Below are 21,969 nucleotides of genomic sequence, written 5' to 3'. Positions count from 1 at the left end.
TTTTTTTTTAAGATTTTATTTATTTAGTCATAGACACAGAGAGAGAGAGGCAGAGACACAGGCAGAGGGAGAAGCAGGCTCCACACAGGGAGCCCGATGTGGGACTCGATCCCGGGTCTCCAGGATCACACCCCAGGCTGCAGGCGGCGCCAAACCGCTGCGCCACCGGGGCTGCCCCTGGAGAGTGTTTTAAATATTTTCAGTGGGTACCCCTGCAAGGAAATCCCTGGGGGCTGGGCCTTTCTGGGAGGTGCAGAGCACTCAGGAACTCAGCCTTCTCTGCATAGTGCCCAAGGGTCTTTTTTTTTTTTTTTTTTAAGATTTTATTTATTTATTCATAGACACAGAGAGAGAGGCAGAGACACAGGCAGAGGAAGAGAAGCAGGCTCCATGCAGGGAGCCCGATGCGGGACTCGATCCTAGGTCTCCAGGATCACACCCCAGGCTGCAGGCAGCGCCAAACCACTGCACCACTGGGGCTGCCCAGTGCCCAAGGGTCTACAGCCCTGCAGGTTCTAGACAGGCTAAACAGCTGGCCTTGACTTGGGCTCCAGCCTGAAGCTAAAGGAGTTGCCACCTGTGTCCTCTTGGTTTCTCCGCTGGCAGTTTTTTCTTCATGTATTCGCTGTGTCGGTTGTTCTGACCTCTGGGAACCAGTCCATGATCTGCTTTTAAATTAACACTGCTCCTGTCTCAGCCTCCCCTTTCTGCCACCCCCAGCCCTGTCTTCCCCGCCCTGTGTCTTAGAGCTGGGCATTCCATCTCCTTCCTCTTTGCTCTGTACACTAACCCTTATAGGTGAGTCTGTGGTAAATGGCCAGAAGTTGTTTTCCATGGAAAAATTTCCTTCCCTACTTGATTGGGGACCCCTACCTACTTCTTTGAACTGGTGAACATTGCAGAAAACCTGTTGGTTTTTTCCTGGCTCTAAATTCATCTACTACAGATGTGGGGCTAGGCCTCAGTCTGCTGCCTGCCCCTGATGATGTCGGCATGTCCTTCTCCTGCCAGATTCAGGACCTGAGGAGCCATGTGTGTCTTGGCCTCTCTCCAACATCTCCAGAAGGCGAATGCTGGGCAAAACCCTTGGGCATCAATCAGGAAGCTTGTTGTGTGCTATGGAATCAAAAGCGATGTGACCTGGTCTGCCACCAGATTTCTGAGAAATTGGTAATAAAGTGTTAGAAATGTCTGTAGCAACTAGAGTAAGTTTATGCCAAGTGAATCTAATCATTTAAAAATGGAGCTTATGTTTTATATGTATTTTAACTTTTCTAGTAATTCATTTTATTTATTTTTTCAAAGATCTTATTTATTCATGAGAGACACAGCGAGAGAGAGAGAGAGAGAGAGAGAGAGGGAGAGAGGGAGAGAGGCAGAGACAGAAAAGCAGGCAGAGGGAGAAGCAGGCTCCATGCAGGGAGCCCGATGTGGGACTCAATCCCAGGACTCCAGGATCATGTCCTGAGCCAAAGGCAGATACTGAACCACTGAGCCACCCAGGTGTCCCTATTTCTTTATTTTAAAGAGATTTTTATTTATTTGAGAGAGTGAGAGAGAGAACATAGAGAGAGAAGCAGACTCCCTGCTGGGCAGAGAGCCCAATGTGGGGCTGGATCCCAGGACCTTGAGATCATGCTCTGAGCCTAAGGCAGATGCTTAACCAACTCAGCCACCCAGGCACCCTTATTTTTTTTTAAGGGTGAAAGAAAAATTTTTGTTTATGAGAGGGAGGGGGAGAGAGAGAGAGCATGAGCAGGGGAAAAGACAGAGTGAGAGAGAGAAGCAGACTCCCCTTTGAGCAGAGAGCCCGACTCAGGGCTTAATTCTTGGGCCCTGAGATCATGACCTGCGCCACTGACAGGCACTTAACTGACTGAGCCATCCAGGCGCCCTTATTTTTATTTTTTTAAGTAGACTCCACACCTAGCGTGGAGCCCAGTGCCCAGTGCGGGGCTTGAACTCACGCCCCTGAGATCAAGACCTGAGCCGAAATCAACAGTATCATGCTGTAACAGACTGGAGGTTTCAAAAGCAAAACAAACTGTTGCTTCTTCCCAGATGGCTTGAGAAGCACCAGTATGTAGTGGTAAGAGCCCAGGGAGGAAGGCGGGGTGGCTGAAACTCTGGACCTCCCTCCCTCGTCTGTACCTCCTAACCTCAGGATTAAGGGGGGCAGCACACACATGCAGACACGGATTAAGGGGGGCAGCACACACACGCAGACACAGACACAGACACACACACACACACAGATCCGCAGCAATATGCGCTCTGAGAGCGGTGAGGACAGAGGCCTGTGCAGGCACAGAGGAGGCCCTTAGGTGGGGAGAGCTGGCGAGAGATGAGTGAGGGGAGTTCCTCATGCAGGTGACACCTGAGCTGTGCCTGGAAGGATGCAAGGTCGAACACACCGGTGTGGAGCAGCTTCCCCCCTTGCAGACCGAGCTCCAGGCTCTGCAGGGCAGCAGGAATCCTCGAGGTACTTAGCAGCGCAGTCCCTGGTGAGAGCAGGCAGGCAGGCTGCATTCCTGCGGTAGTTGAGGATTGATCTTGTCAGATTAGCAGCTTTGCTTTTCTTGGTTGAGGTACAAGATCCCCACGTGGGGAGCTGTGCTGCTCGTGAAGAGCAAAAGCTGGTGAAAGCACAAAACGTGATCCTGGCCCTTCTCCCAAGCCGAGAGGCTCGGGCCAGGAACAGCCCTGCAGGGCTCATCTCTCTGGCTCTGCAGCGAGAGGGAGGGTTCTCGTCCCAGCTCCACTCACACACGACCCAGGGCAGAAGGTGGGCTGAGAGGCGGTGCTGGCGTGTTCAGGACTGGTCCTGCCCTTCCTACCCTGACTGGATTTCAGGGAGCAGGGATGGTCACTGTGTGACTGGCCCCCTCAGAGTAAATAGCCAGAGGTAGAGGGGAGAAGCAGTGCTGAAAACTGACCTCCCCCAGGCGGAGGCAGGACACCAGCCTGTGCCGCCTGCGTGTCATGACAGCCTTCTTTAAAAAAAAAAAAAAAAGAGATTTTATTTGTTTATTTGAGAGAGAACATGAACAGAGGGGAAGGGCAGAGGGAGACAGGGAAGCAGGCTCCCCCCTGAGCAGGGAGCCTCATGCGGGGCTCAATTCCAGGCCCTGGGTTCAGGACCTAAGCGGAAGGCAGACACTTAACTTACTGAGCCACCCAGGCACCCCTGTCACGAGATCTTTCTACTCTCTGCCCCTTTGCCATGTGGAGAGTCCAGGCCTAGGCAAATGAAGTAGCCAGAGGGAAGCCACAGCCCCGCACAGCAGGAGTTCAGTGAATTGCTCAGGGGAGAGGCCTGGTCCAGAGGAACAATTTGGAGGTGATTTATATACGAACCTTGGAAGGTGGACAAGATTGTCCGAGATGGTGTGGAGGGTATCAGGCAACATGGTCTCTGCTCTGAGGAGACCCTGATGGGGATAACACCAGCCTGGCTCCTGGCAGCATCACGAAAGCAGGTCTGTTGACAGCGGACCCCAGACATCTCTGGGCCTTTTGTGTTGGGACAGACCCATCCTCCTTCCCTGCATTCCGGGGGCCTAGCATAGGGAAGTTTCCTGCGGCAGGAGCACTTGAGAACACACAGTTTGAAAACAGATGGCTGGAAAAAACAAAAGGATGCTTTGCACTCTGCTGCTCAGCTTCTCAAGAGGGGGGTCTAGGCCAGTGGCCGGCTGCAGAGCTTGCCGGGGAAGCATACCCCCAAATGGAACAAGACCCCCATACGGGGCCTGGGACCTGGATGCAGAAACGAGCTCCGTGGAGCCTAATTAGTGATGGTTCCGTGCTTGCTGCCCATGCTGACCTTGCTTCCATGGATTAAGGGGAGGCTGTGATCAGTGCAGTTCTGGCCAGGTGAAGGGCTGTCTCCACCTGAGTCCCACTCTCCCCCCACCCTCGTCCTGCACACCCCCAGGACCTGCAAAGGGTATTAAGGGCAGCACCCTGCCCAGCTGTGTTTGCCCATAGGACCCTCTCTAAGCTGCTGTCTGCACCTGTGCCTTTCTCTTCCTGCTCACAAGCTAACACATGCTCAAGTGCCCCTGAAATCCAGGTCCTTTCCCTTCCTCAGTGGACTTGGCTCTACTCTGCCCCTACCTCTGGGGGAGGAAGCAACAAGAATGACCGCTGGTTTGATTAGGTCCTGGGAGCTAATGTGGTTCCGCTAATGATAAGAAGCCTTCAGAAGCAATGACCTTTTTAAAAAAAAATATGGCCAGTGGCTTTCTCTGGTGGAGCCAGTCCAGCTGGCAGCCTTGTCCTCCTGAGGTTGAGTGAAGAGCAGTGCAAGAGGCGGAAGGCCAGAGCACCACAAACCTTATCCCCAGTTTTCGAGGCTGTAGGGAAGGACTGCTTATCCAGGACCATGGGGCCTTTGACCCAGCCCTGTCTCCAGTGGCCTCCAGCAAAGTCCCTGACCCTCATGGAAATGCATTCCTTTGCTGCTCAGATTATCAGGAGGAAACCAAGGGTTCGGGGCCTCCCATCTGTTCTGGGGCTCACACAAAGACTCTGAAGGAGCGCTTGCTCAAGGAAAAGAGGAAGGACTATTCTTCTCAGTGCTGCCTCCGGAGCCCAGGGGCCCACCCCTGTGAAGAGCAGCTCTCGTCCTTGTCCAGCCATGAGCCCTTGCCAGCAGGGGCCTGGGAGGCTGGATGCAGCAGAGAGGAGGCCAAGAAGACGGGCTCCGTGGCTGCAGCCCCCACGCTCCCTGTAGCCAGAGGTTGCCTGTTTTCCTCCAGGCCATGACTGAACTGAACTGCTGGCTGTATTTCAGCCTTTTTCCTGAGTGTTGGCCTGGATTTCAGGAAGCAGAGGGCTTTGTAGCTGGGATGCGGTGGTCCCACCGTAGCCAGACTGTCATCGCCTGGTGCTGGAGTGAAGTTGGTTAGGGACCTTAGGAGGAGGCGTCTTTGCCATCTGACCTCACCACTGCATCAGTGATCCCTTGAGGTCCGGGCCTTGTCAGTGACTGTGCCACATTCATGACATCTTGTCTTAACAGAGACTGAACAGGACCTGGGGATCCTTGTCCTCAGGCTGCGCCAGTGAAAAGAGCTTGGTTTGGGTATCAAGCAAACCTGGGTTTGAATCCCAGCTCTGCCACTCAGCTTGCTGTGTGCCCTTGGACAAGTTCCACAGTCGTGCCAGTTTCGGCTCCCTCATCTGCCGAGGGGGCGCGCAGTCCTGTAACAGGAGGACTCCACGTCCGTGAGGCTTAGGCCTGGTGCTGGCCGTCACGGCAACGAGCAGCTGGTGTGGGCACACCCGGCCCGTGGTGGTAACTGTTGCTGCTGCACTATCCTCACACCCTGGATGCTTCAGCTCTCCCGGAGCCCTTCCAGTAACATATCTCGGCTGGGAGCCGTCAGGACTTGTCCCGACTGTGTATACAAACCCAGGTGATTGGCATTTGTTGATACAGGAATGCCTCCACGGATCGGGAAGTATGGCTTTGGGCAACTCCAGCCACACAGGATGCAACTGATAACTTGTAATTTAATCAAAAGGCTTCTCAGAGCTGTCGGAGCACCAGGCACCAGCACCAGCTGCCTCCTGGAACCATAACCCTCGGGTGGCCTTGCCCTATGGAGCCGTAGCCTTTTTCACCTTTGTGCTATGCACATCTCCTGCAACCTGGAACGCTCTCCTGCAAATTCTCTGCCTTCAGAACCACTCCTTTCACTTCAGGAAGCAGTCCGAATGTCGCCTGGGTCAGCGCAGGGTAATCTCTACTCCAAGAGCTGCTTGTGGCAGCTTCTCCCGCCAAAGGGGCCTGGACTGGGTGTGCTCTCAGCCTGGGAGGCTGGCCACATGCACCTGCTATCTGGAGGGTCCCTCCTCACGGCCTCCACCTCTCAAACTCCAACTCACATGTCACCTCCTCTGTGACAAGCTCTTCCCTGGATCTCCAGGCAGAGTTGGTTTGGGGCTCCCATGGCTTTGTATGTCTTTGCAATACTTCACACATCGTTTCGTAGTTCTCTCTTGAGTCCTCCACTAATCCTCGTCTCATTTTCACCTTTAATCCACTCTGTGTCACCACTTAGCTGGGAATGAATCGGGGACAGCTTCCCCTGCCTTTTTCCGTCCTCAGCACAGCTGTCACAGTTAGCTTTGGCTCGGAGAGGGAAATGGAAGCAAGGGAATCCTGCCGATCTTTTTGCGCTACATCCAGACCCACTGTGTCACTGGACCCAGTGCTCTGGGCTTCCGTCTCAGCAGCCACACTGCCAGCATCAGTAGTGGGAAGAGTCTAAAATGATTTTAAGAATATATTAATTTCTAGATAATTCCCCCCCTCAAAATACTGAGTATGATGGGCTCCCTCAATTAGCTCAAATACTTGAGAATTGCATATTTGTTTATTTCTTCGTTGAATGCATTTTTATTGCGTGCCTGCGTTGGGCATTGGAAAAAATGGTTTTGGCAAATGCAGGCATGGTGCCAGGTCACCATCTGGGGGATGTAAGTTGGGGTTGCACCTCGGGGTGCTAGTGACATTCAGACCGGGTTGAAAGTGAGGCACTGGTCTAAGAGCCTCCCTGCACCGGGCCAGGGTGTGGTGACAGCAAAGGCCATTGCAGAGTGAGTGTCACACAGTAGCTCTGTGAGCTCTGGCAGAGCTGAGGGGATGACAGTTTTGGAGCCGCAGAAAAACTGGCTTGTGAATGGCTTTCATGGAGCAGGGCTTTAAGGAGACAGAAATGACATCTGAAAAGCCTCTTCTGAGCCAGTCTTCTTGGCATGTTCACCCAAGTCAAGCCTAAACAAAAGGCTGTTGATGACATTTCTTCTGCACAAGTCACGAAAAGCTTCAGACCAAGGGTGAGCAATTTCTGCTTCTGCAATTCAGAGACCATAAAGAATGAAGAATGGCTTGGGGAAAGCAGGGCTCCATCATTAAGTCACCGTCACCCCCTGAAATTGGGCATGTCTGCACAGCATGTGTTCTCAATCCTCGGAGCCCCCTGCAGAGGCTCCAGCGGGACAGGGAGTGCCCTCAGCGTGCAAGAAAGCTTCCCACGTCCTCCACCTCTGTGCAGACCAGACCAGGCCTCACAGAGCTCCCTCTGGACCCTGCCCATGGAGACTGCTTCTTGCTCCACTCCTGACCCCTTTCCCAACCCCTGAGCACCCCATCTCTGCCAAGCCTGTGCAGAGCTTTAGAGGACAGTGGTAAGAAAGAGTCACTGCCACCTGGGAGCTTATGGTAAGTGGGTGACAAGCAGGAGAACGGGGCGACTGCAAGGAATGAACAAGCCAAGCAGATTAGGGACAGCTAACCAAATGGGCAGGGAGGCAGGAAGAGCTTCCTAGAAGAGATGCCACCTGCGGTGACTCTTGGAGGGCATTCACAGCTGGCCAGAGTCTGGGAAAGGCACTCACCCTGGGAGAAGGAAGCTCCCTGGCAAATCACTTGGGCCGCCTGGAGTAGAGGCCCTGGGGTGGGAACAGGCCCTGAATGCCATGCCAAGGAATTTATGATAAGGTCACTGAAGGTTCCAAGGCAAGGAGGGAAGGGTGGCATTGGATTTATGATTTAGAAAGGGCATTACCTGGGGTGCCTGGGTGGCCCATGATTGGTTAAATGTCCAACTCTTGGTTTCAGTTCAGGTCATGATCTCAGGGTCCTGAGATCGAGCCCCGCAGTGGGCTCCATGCTCTACAGGGAGACTGCTTGAGGATTCTGTCCCTCTGCCCCCTCCCCCGACTCTCACTTGCTCTCTCTCTCTCTTTCCCTCAAATAAATAAATAAATCTTAAAAAAAAAAAAAAAAAAAAAAAAAAGGAAAGAAAGATCGGGATGCCTGAGTGGCTTAGAAGGTGGAGCGTCTGCCTTTGGCTCAGGATGTGATCCTGGGGTCCTGGGATCGAGTCCTACATCGGGCTTCCTGTGGGGAGCCTGCTTCTCTCTCTCTGCCTGTGTGTCTGCCTCTCTGTCTCTAATGAATAAATAAATGAAATCTTTAAAAAGGAAAAAAAAAGATCATTACCGGAAATGGGGGTGGAGTGGAGTGGTTAGAGGAGGTGAGAATGAGGAGGGTGACACTCTGGAGGCAGTGGTAGGACAAAAGGGGTGTGGGGGGTGGTTGGTGAGATGTTAGAGGAGCAGCAATGGGGCTGTGAGGTGGCTGGTAGAGGAAGGAGTGAAAATAGCTCTCGCTTCTGCTCCAGGCAGAAGGGGAGACGCTGGCACCACTTTCTAACCTAGAGAACACAGGCTTGGGAGCAGCTATTGAGTTCATTTGGGAAAATGCTGACCTTGAACTTCAGTGGAACATCCAGTAGAGATGTGGAACTTTTTATTTTTCAAGATTTTATTTATTTTTAAAGATTTTATTTATTTGTTTGTTTGTTTATTTATTTACTTATTTATGAGACAGACCATGAGCAATGGGGAGAGGCAGAGGGAGAGGAAGAAGCAGACTCCCCACCGAGCAGGGAGCCTAATGTGGGGCTCGATCCCAGGACCCTGAGATCATGACCTGAGCCGAAGGCAGGCACTTAACCAACTGAGCCACCCAGGCACCCCAATATTTTATTTCAAAATAATCTCAACACCCAATGCGGGACTTAAACTTACAACCCCAAGGTCAAGAGTTGCATGCTCCATGGACTGAGCCAGCCAAGTGCTCCTGTTTTTCTTTTTTTTTCTAATTCCTTTCTATTATAAACAACAGTGCTGTGGACAGTATTCTTGTAACAAAATCTTTATGTGGTTCCTTGACAATTTCCTCATCCCTCTGACATAATAAAAGACATTTTTTCTTAATATTGCACTGATTCATTGTATATTTCCCTTTTTATCACCAGACTTCTCCACTTGAAATCTGTTTGCCTAAGCTTCCTTTGACTCCTTCCCCTGTTATATATCTTATAAGCATTTCCACCTGCTGGGCACCATGCTGGGTACTAAGAATGTAGAGTAATACATAATTCCCAGCCTAGAATTCAGTCTAGAGAGAGAGTCAGGCATGAACACAAAATGATTATAATATAGAGTGTTGGTGCTATGATAGATGAAAGCATAGGATGCTATGGATTCATAGAGAGGAGACACCTAATTAAATTGAGGGGGGTCAGAGGAGGCTTGGATTTCTGGGTCCACTTCTCTTCTACCACTGTTATTTACAGTACTTCTTGGCCTTAGTTCTAGTAATTTGCTTCTAGCATTTAAAAGCCAGAGATGAGGGCTCCCTGGGTGGCTCAGTGGTTTGGTGCCTACCTTTGGCCCAGGGCATGATCCTGGAGTCCTGGGATCGAGTCCTATATCGGGCTCCCTGCATGGATCCTGCGTCTCCCTCTGCCTATGTTTCTGCCCTATCTCTCTCTCTCTCTCTCTCTCTCTCTCTCTCTCTGAGTCTCTTGTGAATAAATAAATAAAATCTTTAAAAAAATAAAAATAAAAGCCAGAGATGATGCTCTCATGGGTCCATTGGTGAGTGGTATCTTACTGTCATTTAGTTGAAAACATTTCTTTCTTTTTTTTGTTTTGTGTGTTGTTTTGTATTTGGCAAGGGGGTGCCTTAAGTGTTCGTGGATGGGATAGATCATGTCTGCAGCTCCTCAAATTATGTGGTCTACAGACCTGAAACATTCAAGGGACCCTTGGGGCCATGCCCAACCAGAGCCAGAGCTGTGCCTTTTTCTGGTCTCCTGACCTCCCCTGGAATCACTCACTATCTGCCCCACATTCCTGTATTTTCTTAACACTGTCTGTTCTCAAAGACCTCCAGATAAGGACATGTGGTCCCCTTCAGCAGCCTGGGCAAAATGTCTTAGAAATTCCTTTCTTTCCCCTGCCATAAGCCTGCAGTCCTGGGAGGGTGTCTAACAGGAAACACCTGGAGAAATCATCTTTTTGGGTGAAGTGATCAGGAAAGGGTTTTTGAAGGAAATGATATTTTATGGAAGTCTTAAAGATTGTGTGGGAATTAGGCAATTGAGAAATGATAGGACAGGTGTTCTAGACAGAGGGAATGCATAAACCAAGAGCATGATATCCAAGAAGGATATTCAGAGAATTGTGAATGGTTTGGTATGGCTTGCATGTAGCGTTACATCCTAGAATGCTGGAAGACAGACTGGAGAAGTCATCTAGGTCCAGATCCTGGGAGACCTTACAAGTCATTCTGAAAGGATTTTGATTCTATCCTGAAGAACATGGGGAATTATTGACATGTTTTAGACAAGAGACGAGAGAATGACATGGTCAGATTTGCTATTTGGAAAGATCGCTCTAACCCCTTGTGGAGGATGAATTGGAGGAGGAAGCTTGGGAACGTGGAGATCAGTTAGGACACTGTTGCAGTAGCTGCTAATGGCAATCCTGTGAGGACAGAGAACAGGGACTGTTTGAGGAACACTTAGGAAACAGAATCAAAGTGTCCCATCTCTTATCCCAGAACCTCTTGTAAGTCGCTTCTCCTACTGCCGCCACCACCACATCTGATCGTGACATTGTTATCTGTCTCCCCCTCCAGGACGGGGTCTGCATATCATCCCTCTGAGTGGCCAACCCTAAGAAGAGTACCTGGCACTGATGAGGTACTCAAGTAAATGCTTATTTAAACCTATTGAATTGATTTGGTAATTTGGAAGGTTAGGGAGAGAAAAGAATCTGGAATGACTCCCAAGTTTCTGGCTTCAACGATAGGAAAAATGAGGGGTGCCATTCATCGAGCTAGGGAGCCTAAAAGAAGGACAGTTGTTTCTGGCTTTGGATTTCTTGGCCTTTGTCAGGAGGAGAGGGAAGGGTGAAGATCATGAACTTGGTTGTGGACACAATGACTTTAAGATGCCTTGAGGACACTTGGGAGATGAAGAGCCATTATTTTCATGCATGAGACTGGAGTCCAGGAGGAGAGGTTAGGGCCAGAGATGATGTAGTGGGAGCTATTAGCATATAGATGGAGTTTTGGCAGTGGATGAGGTAGTGTAAGATGAGTGTGTAGACGGGGTCACAGACTGGCTGCTTACCAGCTAAATCTACCTGCAGACACACTTTGTGTGGCTGGCACAGGGTTTTCAGGTAATGTGAATGCTTGGTGTGTATATTCCACCTCACTATAACCATGCTGCTTCTTATTGTTTCACATCTGGTCCAATTAATGTATTTACGGCACCTTCTTGGCTTTCATAGGCATTTGAGTTTGTAATTTGGAGAGGAAGAAAACAGAAGGACATTACTCTGGGGAATACCAACACATAAGGGATGAATAGAGGCAAGAGTGGCCCAAGAGACTGGAGGAAGTCGTGAGAACAGCATTTTGCTCTCTCCACAATTTTGGAGGGCAATGTAGGCAATGTGTAATAAAATATAAAATGTGGATTCCATTTGATCCAACAATTCCACTTCTAAATATTTAACATAAGGACATAATCATGTCTGTGCACGCAAGTTATTGTCATATGATGCTTGCTGCAGCATGTTTATGATAGCAAAAAATTGGAAACAACATCAGTGTCTCCTAGTTGAGAATGATTAAGTATATACAGTATGTCCACATGATGAAATATTATGTAGTCATAAAAAATGATGTCAGCTTTACTGTCACGACCCCACAATTTATTGTGAAATTTTTCAAAAGCGAGTTGTGGAACAGTACGTATGAGATAATCCTGTGTGTGTTTAAATGTCTGGTTATAGAAGGAAAAGTCTGGAAAGCTTCACATACAATCACAAGAATCTCCTAGTAGCTAAATGTAGTAGACCTTTCTCTGGCCTCTGTGGCTTTGACCTCTTTGTGGCTTTTGACATGGTTAACCTTTCTTGGCTCTTTCTCCTTGTTGTTATTCCCTGACCTTTGTCTCAGGCTGGCAATCAGGACTGAAAAATGGCAGACTCGATCCTGGGAGAGCCTTTCAAAACTGGCAGCTTGTTTATGTCCCAGGCACGCCCAAAGCAGGGCACTCACTGGGCAGTTCTCTGGAAAGGAGCACTTAGGGAGAGTATCTCCATGGCCCTTAGGCCCTTAGAGTCGATATGACTCTTCTGGAATAAAACCCTTCCCAGGGTCTCCGGGTACAAGTTTCATCTCCGCATCCACCTCCCGACCCTCTAGTAGGATTGCCTGGCTGTCCCGTCTCTCCCACGCCTTCTGTTCAATCAAGGGGTTATTTTTAACGGTGTTGTGTATACTATGCTCAAATCCTGGCAAAACACCAGCGCTTTGGAATAGACACCCGAGATGGAAATAGTCTCCCACAGCCTCCCCCCTTTCCAAAGTCTTTCCTTTTAAAGAGAGAAAACAAGTTATCCAAACTGTAGACAGCCCTACCAAGAAAGTCCCCAGAGTCTGGCACCGAGTGACTGGACTGGCAGCCCGAGCCATGGAAGTGGGACTACAGACACTAGACCTGCCATCCTTTCCCACCTAACTTCAGCCCCGGGGGGGCCTTTCCTTTCCTTTCCATGGTTCCTGTCCTTTCCCTGGGCTTGCGGTGGAGGGGAGGGGTATGTCTAGAGCCCCCGTGTCTCTGAACCCTGGAGGTTACCTGGTCCATCCCCCATTCCCAATAGCCAGAGGCTCTTCGCCTACAGAAACAGCCCATCCACTCCAAGATACTCAGTAACTAGAGAGTTTTAAACTAAGAAAAGGCAAAATCTTCCTTTCTGTAACTTCCGTCTGTGCAGGGGCCTCTTGTGACTGCCAGAGCCACAGAACAAATCTGATCCCCTCTATCAGATGGTCAGAGATTCAAAGCCACTGATCATGTGCCCTCTGTCCTCTCTAGCCCAACAGCTCCACTCTCACGAGGTACTGAAGGCCCCTCACTATCATGACGATCCTCTTCTCTCAGGCAGGTCCACTTCATTGCTGTTCCCCTGGGAGACACCCAGAGTGGGGCTCGGGCTTCCTCAGAGGTAGGCGCATAGGCAGAGAGGATATAAGGGTGAGCACCTCCCTAGTGATGCTCTTCTTGGACACTGACCTCTAAGAGACACTGCTTTATGGGCACGACTCACAGGCTGTAAGCCTGTGCTGCACGTGCTGCTGCCAAGTCCCCATCCCTGTCCTACTCGGCATGTGTGAGGGAATTTCTGGGCCCAAACCAGGCCTGCCCATGTAGCTGCCTGTCCGAAGCTTTTTGGATCCTCCTTAGACCTCCACCATCAGCTGTTTCTTTCCTTTCTTTGTCTTCCATAGATTTTTTTTTAAAAATTTTTATTTATTTACTTATTAATGAGAGAGAGAGAGAGAGAGAGGCAGAGACACAGGCAAAGGGAGAAGCAGGCTCCATGCAGGGATGTGGGACTCGATCTCGGGCCTCCAGGATCAGGCCTTGAGCTGAAGGCGGTGCTAAACCGCTGAGCCACCTGGGCTGCCCGTTTTCCATAGATTTGATGATTAAGCCGTTCTATCCCCGTGCTGAACAATATACATAAAAACAGTGACCAAGATAAGCCTACAGCAGAACCTTGCCACTGACATGGTAGGCGTGAGCAGAGCTGTTCACCAGCTACCAACCTCTTGAACCATCCTGCCACCTAGCCCACTTTGCTAGCCATCTCCTATACCTTGCTGAGTCCACGTGAGAGGACGTTGGCCACATGCTCTTTTGGGACCTTGTCACTTGTGGTGTCTGGGAGCTCCAGGCACAAGTCTCATCCTTAAAAAAAAAAAAAGAAAAAAGAAAAAACAAGACTCATCCTTTTCTTTTTTTTTTTTTTTTTAATTTTTATTTATTTGATAGTCACAGAGAGAGAAAGAGAGAGAGGCAGAGACACAGGCAGAGGGAGAAGCAGGCTCCATGCACCGGGAGCCCGATGTGGGATTCGATCCCGGGTCTTCAGGATCACGCCCTGGGCCAAAGGCAGGCGCCAAACCGCTGCGCCACCCAGGGATCCCAAGACTCATCCTTTAAATGAGCACTGCGGAGCCCTAGGAGGCACACCGACATTGAAACCAGAAATCCCAGGCTTCAGACCTGGCTCAGCATCTTCTCGCCTTGGACAAATTACCTAAACTCTTTGAACCTCATCTGTAAATGAGGGGAAATGCCTACCTCGCTTACCGCAGGTGGCTTTTGTGAGGAGAAAAGGATTATGTTACAATGCAAAACAATAGCTAAAAGTAAGGTGATGATTATTATTTCCTAAACACGTATCAGAGACCTACCAATCTGTAAGCACTGTGTGTGACACAGTAGGAACCACACGAGCCCTGCTGAAGTTTGATCCAGCGGGAGGTTTGGGCATGCCACCAGCCCGGGGCACTCACGGGCCACGTGGGAAACAAGGTTGCCGAACCTGGGATTGGGGCAGTCAGTGCCTAGGGACCCGAGACAAAGCAGAGGAAGGGCTTCCCAGGAAGGTCTGAGGTCAGGCTGAGAACGGATGGCCTTCCCTCAGCCTGGTCCAGGGTCTGAACACATGTTTGGAGAATAAGAGGCTTAAAACCTGCAGAAGTCAAGACAGGAAGGGGGGACCTTAGCGTTTGGAACCAGAGACAGAGACGTCCTTGAGACCTGTGTCTCGGGGTGGAGGACCTGGGGGGAGCCACACATTGGCAGAATTGTGACACGGGCCCTGTGGTCAGTGTGTGTGGACTCTTCCAGGCGCTGTGCTCCTGAGGGAGGGGACAGGTGCGTCAAGCTGGGGAGGGTGTGGCCACGAGAGTGAAGAGGGTGTCGAAGGTCTTGTACACAGAGAGGAGTGGTGGGAACACTGGAAGGAAGGACGGGGTGGGTGATACCACAAGGTCCCTGAGGACAGAGAGGGGAGGGACTGGCCCTTCATCTCAAGGGGGGTGGGTGCTAGAAACCTAGACGGGCTCAGAAGTGCAGTACAAGGGTGAAGGGGTTCCCTTTAATCTTCCCAAGAAAGCAGAAGAGGGGTTCCCATGTGGCACGGGAGAGTGGGGTGCTAGGATGGAGGTTCGGGGCCAGTGGAGGTGCTTACGAGGCCACTCTGCGGAATGGACAACCCAGAGACCGCCAAGCAGCAGAGCAGGCCTCATGGGGAACAGGGAATCCGTAGTGGCACCAGCTGGTGTGCTTGTGAGGGTTTTCTCCAGCGGGCTTAGTCATCCAAATACAGGGGCAGGGACTCCAAGAGAGGCAGCCCCAGACCAGGGGTTTGTCTGTAGGAAACAGCCTTTTTCCCAAAGTGAAGAGAAAGGCGCCCAGAGTTGGGGCAGGGTTGGGTCTCAGGCCACCCCAGAAGGGAGCAGCCATGGCCAGAATGGATTGTGCCAGGCGAGTAGCTGGCCGAGGATGGTTAGTTCCCAGGGCCCCATCCTGTGTAGGGGAACAGCAGCAGTCTCTGGGGGATAGAACACACCAGTCTTCCTGGAGTGAGGTGGCCGGAGTTGGGCAGGTTGTACGCTGTAATATGAAGGGGCCCGAGGAACTGTGGGAGAGCATTCTGGAGAGGGGCGGCGTTGATGTGTGTGTGAGAGGCTGGGGTATTGGGTACAACAGTCCCTGGGCCTTGGATACACAGATCTGCTTGCAGGTGGGACTTCTGAAAGCCTCACTCAATCGTTCTGGAGCCTTCAGCTTCCTGAGTTAAAGCAACGTAGCTTGCATCCAGCCAGAGGAGCCAATGTCTGGGAGCCAAGCCGGGCCTCGGGGCTGAGGGAGTCCTGGAGTCCGGTAGGGCAGCTCCTGCATCACCCCTACCCCTAAGCCGGCACTCCCCGAGGGAGAGGGAGGGCATGGCTGATACCAAAACTGGGAGGGGAGGCAGGGAGGTGAAGGAACCTGACAGTTATTGAGCAACATGGTGTGCCAGGAACTTTGCATGCTTTATCTCATCTCCTTCACTTGGTAATCCGTGGAGGTGGAGGCCTTAGCTCCGTCTTTCATTCATTCATTCAACAAATATTTATGGAGGGCCTGCTAGGCATCAAGTGCTGCTCCGGATGCTGGAGACACAGCAGTGAGCAAAATAAAGAGACAAATGTCCCTGCCTTCCCGGGGCTCATATTCTAGTGGAAGCAGGCAAAAAAACCCAAGACATAGAAGTAAAATGTATAGGACGTGAGATGGAGCGGGAGAGTCAGGGAGGGGCTGCCATTTATTTATTTATTTATTTATTTATTTATTTATTTATCTATTTATTTATTTATTTATTTTAAAGATTTCATTTATTTACTCATGACAGACACAGAGAGAGAGAGGCAGAGACACAGGCAGAGGGAGAAGCAGGCTCCATGCAGGGAGCCCAATGAGGGACTCGATCCTCGGTCTCCAGGATCACCCCCAGGACTGAAGGCGGTGCTAAACCGCTGAGCCACCTGGGCTGGGGGCTGCCACTTTAGATAGGGTGACTGGGAAAGCCCTCCCTGGGCAGGTGGCACTCAGGTAAAACCCTGAGGGCAGTTAGGGAGGGGCCGTGCTGCTGCCGAGGGAAGAGCCTTGCCCGGAGAGGAAGCAGCCGGTGTGAAGGCTGAAGGCTCTCAGGTGGGATCCCAGAACAGGAGTGGGGCCTCTGTTCCCCGAGTGAGAAGTAATGGGAGATGAAGTCAGGGAGTTAAGAGAAGTCCAGCAGTTGGGGCGCACAGGTGGCTCAGTCAGTTAAGCCTTAGGCTTGGGTTGTGGTCTTGGAGTCCTGGGATCGAGCCCCATGTCTGGCTCCCTGCTCAGCCGAGAGCCTGTTTCTCTCTGTGTCCAACCTCTCCCCCTGCTTGTTTTCTCTCTCTCTCTCTCTCTCTCTGACAAATGAATAAAATCTTAAAAAAAAAAAAAAAAAAGAGAGAGAGAGAGAGAAAGAGAAGTCTAAAGCATAGGGACATTGTAGGTCATTATAAGGATGGAGGATTTTGAGCAGAGGCGTTATTCCAGGCTTTACAGGATCTCTCTGGCTGCTTTGATGAGAATAGACTGTGGCGGGGGATCCCTGGGTGGCTCAGAGGTTTAGCGCCTGCCTTTGGCCCAGGGCTCGATCCTGGAGTCTCGGGATCGAGTCCCACGTTGGGCTCCCGGCATGGAGCCTGCTTCTCCCTCCTCCTGTGTCTCTGCCTCTCTCTCTCTCTCTCTCTATGTCTATCATAAATAAATAAATCTTAAAAAAAAAAAAAAAAGGAATAGACTGTGGCCTGGTAGGGAGTCCACCTAGGAGACCGTTGTCATCATCTACCAGAGATGACGGTGGTGACGCAGGCCATGGTGGAAGCAGCACAGGTGGTCAGACGAGACATATTATCTCAAGGCAGAGGTGACAGGCGTGCCAGCAGCTCACATGTGGGTGTGAGAGAAAGAGAGGAGGGGAGGCTGACGTTCGGTGTTTAGCCTGGGCAACGAGAAGAACCAAGAAGGCGCCCTTTACCAAGCTGGAGAAAGGTCTGCAAGAGGAGCAGGTTTTAGGGGGAGGATGGGGAACTCGAGTTTCAACAGGGAGAGTTTGAGAGGCCTCTTAGACCTTCAAATGGAGGTGTCAAGGAGTCTGGGACTCAGGGGTGAGGTCCAGGCTATGGAAACGGAAGAGACCGCCAAATAAGTGAAGGTAGGGGGAGAAGAAAAGCAAGGACTGAGCCCTCGGGCAAACGAACATTTAGTCCTGTGGGATGAGGAGACACCTTCCGCAAAGGAGAAAGAAACAGAAGAGTGACCAGTGGAATAGTAGGAAAGCCAGGAAAATATGGTGTTCTGGAAGCCAAGTTAAAGTATTTTAAGAGGGACAATTAACTGTGTAATGTGTTGCTTGTAGGTAGGGTGCTCCTGTAAGTTGTCCAAACTAGGACACTTTTTTTTTTTTTTAAGAGAGGAAGATGGGGAGGGGCAGAGGGAGCGGGAGAGAGAATCCCAAGCAGGCTCCACGCCCCATGTGGAGCCCATCTCGGCTCCATCTCACGACCCTGAGATCATGACCTGAGTGGAAATCAAGAGTCAGGAGAGGGCAAGTGTAGGTAACCCTTTCAAGGTGTGTTTCCGTAGAGAGAAAGAAAGAAATGCACAGTAGCTGAATCTAGGTGGCAGATATATAGGGGATCATTGTACTTGTCTCTCAACTTTTATGTATGTTTGAATTTTTTCCTAATACCAAGTTGGAAAAGCAAAAATGTTAAAGCTGGGATCCCTGGGTGGCGCAGCGGTTTGGCGCCTGCCTTTGGCCCAGGGCGCGATCCTGGAGACCCGGGATCGAATCCCACATCGGGCTCCCAGTGCATGGAGCCTGCTTCTCCCTCTGCCTGTGTCTCTGCGCCTCTCTATCTCTCTCTCTGTGACTATCATAAATAAATAAAAATTAAAAAAAAAAAAGTTAAAGCTTTAGAAGAAAGAGGAGGCCGGGGACAGTTCATTGTGGGGAAGATAATGTCTGTATGCTGACAGGAACAATCCAGAAATGAGACAGTGCGGGAGTGAAGACTTCCGGGAGCTGTGTCCCACAGTACATGGGAAGCGATAAGGTCGAGGGAACAAAAGTTGGCCCAGTGATGAGTATGGACAGTTCAAATAGGAAAGAAAGTAGAGACAGTAGAGACGGTGGGCACAAGGGCAGGCACGTGGTGGTTTGAAGCCTGTGGAAGCTCTGTTCTCACCGTCTCCGCTCCTTCAGTGCCATGGTCAGCGGGGCCACCTGGGGACAGTAGGGATGAGGGAGGAGGGGTAGGGGACATCAAGAGAGGAGAAGGTGTGAATAGTTACCCAGGATGGGAGAGTGGCTGAGCTACTAACGTACAGTACAGTGGCCCAGGCCGCACAAAGGCCTCACTCCCTGGCATTTCAGATGAGATGAACCGGTGTGCATCCCTCTCTGGCCTGCATCCTTTCTCTGTGCAGGCACGTACCCGGAGTAGGCAGGAAATGGAATTTAAAACACGGTTGTGTTTTAGCTGAATGAGAGAGGAGGGAAGAAGCTGAGAGTGAATTAAGGAAGTGTGGGGCGCCTGGGTGGCTCTGCCTTCAGCTCAGGTTATGATCCCGGGGTCCTGGGATTGAGCCCTGTATTGGGCTCCCCACAGAGAGCCTGCTTCTCCCTCTCCCTCTGCTTACTGCTCTGCCTACTTGTGTGCGCACTCTCCCTCTCTCTGACAAATAAATAAAATCTTTAAAAAAAAAAAAAAAGGAAGAGAGCGTTATGATGGATTTCAGATGGGTGAGGATGATAGTACAAACAGAAGGAGGTGAAGGATAGTAAAAAGACAACAGGACCTGTGGCCTGAAGATCTAGTGAGTTGAAAGATTGGAGTTTAGCTACAGGGGTAGGTGAGCTGTAGATACTTCAGTAGGTGGAGGTGGCCGGAGAACCCATCTGAGATTGGGGTAGGACGGGGCTTTCGTTGTTAGTAATGATCCGGTCCACGGTGTGATGTAGGAGCAAATAAGTGAGGAAGGGTAGAAAATAAGATCACTGAAGGAGGGGAGGGCAAGGCAGCTTCTAGAAGGAAGCTCATCTGCCCTGTTCCCTGCTTGGTGAGGAAGGAAGATGCTACAGGTGTTGAGACAGGTGATAACCGCTTTAGGGCTTCTCTTCCGTACTTTATTTTGGACTGAGACTGAAGTTGAGGGGACAGGAGCCCTCTAAGGAAGGTGGTATAGATTTTGCTGAATGTGGGGACTGGCCCCTGAGAAAGAAGCAGTGGGGCCACACTCAGGCCCTAGAGGCAGCGAGCAGCTTGATAGGTTGTCCCTTTGTCTGTGACTTGGGTGCTCTTCACTGGAAAAAAAAAAAAAAAAAAGAGGAGGCATAGATTTGGGAGGAGATCATGGATTCCTTTTTATTTATTTTTTATTTCTATTTATTTATTTATTTTTGGGGGGGTTACTTTTTAAAAATATGTTGAATCCAGATGCCAGTGAGGGATCGTGGCCAAGATGCTCCAGATGCAGTTGGATAATAAGTCTTGAGCCCAGGATTTAGGTCTGAATTTGGGATGGACAGTTGGCAGCCACCCATTGGGCATAAGCATCTGGGTGTTTGGAACTTGAACCCTGTCAAAACAGTCGTATTGTCCAGTCTTTCCTTTCTAGTCCTTCCTGAGCCTGTAAGCGGTGGTGGGATGCAGAATAGATGGGGGGCAGCAACAACTGCCCCTGTGCCCCTCCCAAGCCTGGGCTGCCTTCCCCAGCCCTCTCCGCTGAAGGCACAAGGTCTCATCTGATAAGACCGCTTCTGCTCGCTCACTGTCATGTCTCATTCCCAAGCAGAGGGGAGAGATGACTGCAGCCTTCTTTCATTTCTCTGTTGGGGCTCAGAAAACAACATACCTGTATGAGTTCCCTGTAGCTGCTGTAACAAGTGATTCTCTCACCGTTCTGGAAGCCAGAAGTCCAAAATCCACATCCTTGGGCCCAAATCAGAGAGTCATCAGGGCCACACTCCCTCGGGATGCTATGGGAGATCATCTGTTCCTTGCCTCTTCCAGCTTCTGGTGGCTGCTGGTGTTCCCCGACTTGTGGCCACATCACTTCAATCTCTGCCCCTCTGGTCACTTTGTCTTTTCTTCTGTATGTGGTAAAATCTGTCTCCCACGTCTCCTCGAAGGACACCTGTGCATGCTTTAGGGCCCACTTGGATAATCTAGGATAATTTCCTCATCTCAAAAGCCTACCTTTATGAAGCTTATATTCTAGCAGGGAAGCATAGATGGTTTTACCCTAAACAACTAGTAAGTAAAGTATTTAGTAAATCAGAACAAGATACATACTGTGGGAAAAGAGAAAGGGTAGGGCAGGGTGGGTAAGAGGAGGTTGCAGTGTAAATAGGGTGGTCAGAGTTCATCTCCTGGGAGAGGTGAAATTTGAATAAAGACGAGAGAGGTGAGGGAGTAAACCAAATGACTATTGGAGGAAGAACGTTCCAGGCTGAGGAAATAGCTCGAGTAAAGGCCCTAAGGCAGCAAGGGATATGGCTGTGGTGTATGAGCAGGGGGGGTGAAGTAGCAGGAGAGGAAGTGGGGGAGGAGGGGCGTCAGGGATCAGGGCTGACCTCTAGGCCATTGCAGGGACATCACCCTTTACCGTGACTGAGATGGGAAGATGTTGTGCAGGTGGGGCGTGGGGAGATTGATCTTTGATAGAAAAACGGACACTTCCTCAGCCTTATCACGAAGGATGGAAGAGGTGGTGGAGCAGACGCAGGTGGCTTTGTAGACTGGGAGGGAGGCAGACCGCTGATCTCACGTAGCACATGTTTATTCAGCACCTACTCTGCTAGACACGGTTCTGGGTGCCGGGGGATATGGTAGTGAACGAGATAGGCAGATCCCTCGTCCCATAGAGCTTGCATTCTCCGTGCTATGAGAAACCGGTACATGAGAGAGAGCACAAGCAAATAACAAGATAATTTTATACAGTGCTAAATGAAAGAAAGAAGAAAATCCAGCAAGTGAATGATAGTGGCAGGAGGAGAAACCCCTTAGACGGAGGAGTCCGAGAAGAACTCCCCGAGGAGGTGGCATATGAACAGAGCTGAGTGAAAACGAAGAGCCAGCCTTGGGAAGAGCCCAGAGTGTTTTTGGAAAATTCCGGACACAGAAAAAACTAGGTTGTTTTCAACGGCTCCACAGAAGGAGAGTGAGCAAGGAGAAGACCTGAAATGGAGTGAGAGGCAGGTGAGGGTTTGGCCTTGTCACCCCTGGTTTGGTTTTATCCAAAGGGCACTGGGAAGGTCTTATGCAGATAAATGGCATGATATGGCTGATAATTGAGGACTATTGTTCTGGCCTTTCTAGAGAATGGATTGAGGGGCAAGAGTGGAAGCTGGTCACCGACCATCAACAGTAGTCAAGAGGTGATGACTTAGCCCCAGATGGCAGCAGTGGGGATAGAGAGAAGTGGATGGATTTCCAGTATGTTCAGAGATGAACAGGATTTGCTCATCTGTTGGATGAGAGGCAAGAATGACTCCGAGGGATACCATCCAGTTGGCAAGATAGAGATTTGTTTGTGAAATAGGTGTTCCCCTTCGTAGAAGGTGCTGATGCTAGGTAAATGGCACCGGAATGGAAAATGGGGGAATGTTAGGTTTATCTTGGGGGGCTGCATTGGCCCCCTT

The 21,969-nt window shown here is 50.5% G+C and overlaps 1 protein-coding gene across 13 annotated transcripts in view; it reads left to right on the top strand.

Annotated features, from left to right (window-relative positions):
• Positions 1–21,969, top strand: part of ST3GAL3 (ST3 beta-galactoside alpha-2,3-sialyltransferase 3) — a 198,832-nt gene that overhangs the window by 136,019 nt on the left and 40,844 nt on the right. The window contains exon 1 of one of the 13 annotated variants that reach the window (XM_072772561.1): positions 1,030–1,170. The exons of the other annotated variants lie outside the window; for them this stretch is intronic. Within the exon in view, the coding sequence (XP_072628662.1) occupies positions 1,031–1,170 (140 nt within the window). The 5' untranslated portion in view covers position 1,030. Of the gene's footprint in view, positions 1–1,029; positions 1,171–21,969 lie in introns of those variants that run through there. 13 annotated transcript variants of the gene reach the window in all.

This window comes from Canis lupus, chromosome 13 (assembly GCF_048164855.1).
Source record: "Canis lupus baileyi chromosome 13, mCanLup2.hap1, whole genome shotgun sequence".
NCBI classification, from domain to species: Eukaryota; Metazoa; Chordata; class Mammalia; order Carnivora; family Canidae; genus Canis; species Canis lupus.
The sequence above is the reverse complement of the archived record's forward strand: the minus strand, read 5'-3'. Positions and strand labels throughout refer to the sequence as shown.